The sequence below is a fragment of the Alosa sapidissima genome, chromosome 12 (genome assembly GCF_018492685.1).
Source record: "Alosa sapidissima isolate fAloSap1 chromosome 12, fAloSap1.pri, whole genome shotgun sequence".
Classification (NCBI taxonomy): domain Eukaryota; kingdom Metazoa; phylum Chordata; class Actinopteri; order Clupeiformes; family Clupeidae; genus Alosa; species Alosa sapidissima.
Genome location: NC_055968.1, coordinates 32884936 through 32889384, shown reverse-complemented (window position 1 = coordinate 32889384; position 4449 = coordinate 32884936). Strand labels below are relative to the sequence as shown.

The following is a 4449-nucleotide window of genomic DNA, read 5'->3' as shown; positions in this document are numbered from 1 at the left end:
TCTGGGGGAGCGCTGCTGCTGTGTGTGTGTGTGTGAGTGTGTGTGTGTTATGTTTTGTTGAGTATGTATGGTGTGTGTGTGTGTGGTTGTGTGTGTATGCATGCTGAGTATGAGTGGTGTGTGTGAGTGTGTGTGCATTGTGCCGAGTGTGTGTGTGTTGTTCTGAGCGTATGTGTGTGTTACGTTGTGTTGAGTATGTGGTGTGTCAGCAGCAACTGAAAGCTCCTTGGCTGCAGGGAACTTCATCAAGAGACCGAGGGAACAGCAGCCGTCTGATCTCACACACACACACACTCCATGGCGAACACCCTCTCTACCTCATACTCTCTCTCTCTCTCTCAATCTCCCTGTCATTCCACAATCACACACACACACGGGGGGAGTGAGTGTGAAAAGTTAGAGTGTGAGGGAGAGTGTGAAGCACTGGAGTTGGAGTATGTGTGTGTGTGTGCGTGTGCGTGTCTGTGTGTGTGTGCGTGTCTGTATGTGTGTGCGTGCATGTGTGTGTGTGCGTGCATGTGCGCGCGCGTGTGTGTGTGTGTGCGCCGTTTCATTTCCCCGGCCGGAAAAGAGGGACGGGAGCAAATTGAAATGTAATGCAGAGACTCCGAACTCAATCGGCTCAGCAGACCTCGTTAATGCCCTCGTTAAGCCGCCGTAACCCTAATTATACATATCAGCTCAGCATCTGTGTGAGGGAACGAGGGAGCGGGAGGCACAGAAGGAGCTCAGCGCGGGAACAATGGATGAAGAATACAGACAGGCGCAATAACACATGAAAATCATCTTTTGTGCCAGTTTGAACAATGCCTGAGCTCAGAACTACCAGAGAATAACGAGAGATAGAAAGGCTGAGAAACGCACTCACACACACACACACACACACACACACCCCTCTGTAGATGATCACATATCCAGAAACACACATATGACATATCTCCCTCTCGCACACAGACAGAGACAGACAGACAGAGACACACACACACGTACCCGGCCGAAGGGGATGCTGTACTTCTTGAGGATGGAGGGGGAGATGACAGACATAAACACACACACACACACACACACACGTACCCGGTCGAAAGGGATGCTGTACTTCTTGAGGATGGAGGGGGAGATGAGGGTCATCTTGTGGCGCAGGAAGGCGTCACACCCCTGAGAGCTGCCAGGGAAGAAACCTGCAGGGGGCGACAGAGAGCCTCACACATCACTGCACAGCGGCAACACAACAGCAAACACCAGCCCAATATTCCAACTATACACTCATACTTCACATATGACCAAGGCACAGAGCGACACAAATGACACACACACATATGAGACAGACATACACACACACACACACGCACACACACAGATGAGACAGACAAAGACACACACACACACAGATGAGAATGAATCATATGGGGACTGGGTTGGAGAGACCGACCGAGAGAGTGAGGGAAAGAGACTAGAATTAAGAGGGAGAGATGGACAGATAGAGAAAGGGAAAGAGAGAGATGGACAGATAGAGAAAGAGAAAGAGTGCGCTTTTGAATTTGAGAGAGAGAGGGGAGAATGATAGAGAAAGCAAGAGAGAATGAGGGGAGAATGATAGAGAGAAAGCAAGAAAGAGAGAGAGAGAGAGAGAGAGAGATGGTTGCATAGTGATGCAGGGCTGCCCTAATGTAAAGTGTAATTGGGGTCAGGCGGGAATGGCTGAGCGCTTCAGCAGAGCCACACCACTAAAAGCGGGTCACTACCTGGCCCGCTCAGAGTGTGGGTGCAGCCGTCTGTGTGTGTGTGTGTGTGTGTGTGTGTGTGTGTGTGTAACCATATGAAGGGATAAAAGAGGTGAATCAGAAAGCTTTTAGCTTTTAAAGTCAAAAAGTCTTTGAGCTGAAAGACTTTCGTCCTTTACGCCTTCCTGCCCCCTCCTCTCCTGCCCCCTCCTCTCCTGCCCCCTCCTCTCCTGCTCCCTCCTCTCCTGCCCCCTCCTCTCCTGCTCCCTCCTCTCCTGCCCCCTCCTCTCCTGCCCCCTCCTCTCCTGCTCCCTCCTCTCCTGCTCCCTCCTCTCCTGCCCCCTCCTCTCCTCCGCTCTTTTCCTCCTCTTCTCTCCTCGTTCCCTCCCCTCTCTTCTCCTCCATCTCTCCTGCTAGACCTCCTCCTCCTCTCCTCCATCTCTCCTGCTAGACCTCCTCCTCCTCTCCTCCCTCTCTCCTCCCTCTCTCCTCCCCTCTTCCTTCCTCTCCTCCCCTCCCCTCTCTCCTGCTAGACCTCCTCCTCCTCTCCTCTCCTCCCCTCTCCTCCTCTCCTCCCTCTCCTCTCCTCCCCTCTCCTCCTCTCTCCTGCTAGACCTCCTCCTCCTCTCTTCACTCTTTTAAGTGCTTCTCCTTCTCCTTCGCACACGCGCGTGTGTGTGTGTGTGTGTGTGTTTTTGTGTGTTTTTGTGTGTAGGTGTGTCAGGGTGTGTGTGCAGTGTGTTAGGCTTTAGCCATTGAGGATAAAGGTTGGATCCATGAAAGACAATGAAAAAGAGGAGAGAGAGGGAGAGAGAAAAAAGAGGAGAAGGGGGGGGGGGTACAGGAAGAAAAGGAGCAAATCGTTTGAAAGAATCCTTTGAGAAGAACTGAGAATTCCCACTGATTCTCACACACACACACACACACACACACACACAGCTCATCTAGGCTTCAGAAGCAGCCTTCTCTGTGTGCGAGAGACAAAGAAAGAATGTGCATGCATGAGTGTGTGCAGGAAAAAAAGATTGTATGTGAGGGTGTGTGTGAGTGTGTGTGTGTGTGTGTGTGCGAGTGTGCTGTCTGCTGATGTAAGAGTGCTGTGGTGTCTGTTTCTCCTGTGTCAATTCTGTCTCTCAGAGTGACGCACACAATAAACGTCATTGATCTGCAGAGGAAGAGAGGAGAGAGAGAGAGAGAGAGAGAGAGAGAGAGAGAGAGAGAGAGAGAGAGAGAGAGAGAGAGAGGAGAAAAAGAGAGAAAACTTTGTGTGTGTGTGTATGTGTGTGAACGTGTGCATGAGCGTGTGTGTGTGTGAGCATGTGTGTGTGTGAGCATGTGTGTATGAGCGTGTGCGGTTGAGGACTGTTTCCGCAGTAATCGATGCAAAAACTTGATGATTGTAGACAGACACAAGCATACACCCATCCACAAACACACACACACGCACACACACACACACACACAGACAATATGACACACACACACACACACACACAATATGACACACATACAAACAATAACACACACACACAGACACACTATGACACACAAGTACAATATGACACACACACACAGTGCATTCAATTAACGTGCGTAAACTACAGTACAAACAAGGATTCATGGAAAAACTTAAGCTAGAAACAACTACACAGAGACAGACAGACAGACACACACACACACTTAGGCCTGTCAGGTGTGGAGAATGGACCTGTCAGGTGTGTCTCTCCACACACACACACACACACACACACACACACACACACACTCCAGAGTTACCTTGCGCTAGTCTCTCCAGACGCTTCCCGTGCTTTGTGTGTGTGTGTGTATGTGTGTGAACGTGTGCATGAGCGTGTGTGTGTGTGAGCATGTGTGTGTGTGAGCATGTGTGTGTGTGAGCATGTGTGTATGAGCGTGTGCGGTTGAGGACTGTTTCCGCAGTAATCGATGCAAAAACTTGATGATTGTAGACAGACACAAGCATACACCCATCCACAAACACACACACACACACACAGACAATACACAATACACACAATATGACACACATACAAACAATAACACACACACACAGACACACTATGACACACAAGTACAATATGACACACACACACAGTGCATTCAATTAACGTGCGTAAACTACAGTACAAACAAGGATTCAGTAGAAACAACTACACAGAGACAGACAGACAGACAGACACACACACACTTAGGCCTGTCAGGTGTGGAGAATGGACCTGTCAGGTGCGTCTCTCCACACACACACACTCCAGAGTTACCTTGCGCTAGTCTCTCCAGACGCTTCCCGTGCTCTGGAGGAATAGCATACCTGCAGAAGAGAAGAGAGAGGGAGATAGATGTGATCTATTGCATGCTCATCACTGCTCATCACCAGGTAAATAAAGACCACGCTAACACACCAGGTAAATAAAGACCATAACACACCAGGTAAATAAAGACCATATTAACAAAGTCAGTGAAGCCCCCAGGAGAGGGAGTACCGTTATTGGTGTGTGTGTGTGTGTGTGTGTGTGTGTGTCTCCAGAGAGATACAGAGGATACACATCAGAGCAGAGAGCTCTTTCACATCATTTCACAATCTCACAGCACTCCACAAAGAATTACACATGACATGAATTTCCTTCTCTACTCATCTCTCTCACACACACTCTCTCTCACACACACACACGTCTGATTTCCACACTATTCTGTTTCTCACTCACACGTCTCA

General features: G+C 49.4%; 1 protein-coding gene across 1 annotated transcript in view; it reads right to left on the bottom strand.

Annotated features, from left to right (window-relative positions):
- Positions 1–499: 499 nt before the first annotated feature.
- The window catches only part of LOC121678011 (lysine-specific demethylase 4B-like), a 23559-nt gene continuing 19609 nt past the window's right edge, over positions 500–4449 (bottom strand). The window contains exons 6-7 of the mRNA XM_042057176.1: positions 3998–4047; positions 500–1178 (exon numbers count right to left, since the gene is read on the bottom strand). Of these exons, the coding sequence (XP_041913110.1) occupies positions 907–1178; positions 3998–4047 (322 nt within the window). The 3' untranslated portion in view covers positions 500–906. The remainder of the gene's footprint in view (positions 1179–3997; positions 4048–4449) is intronic.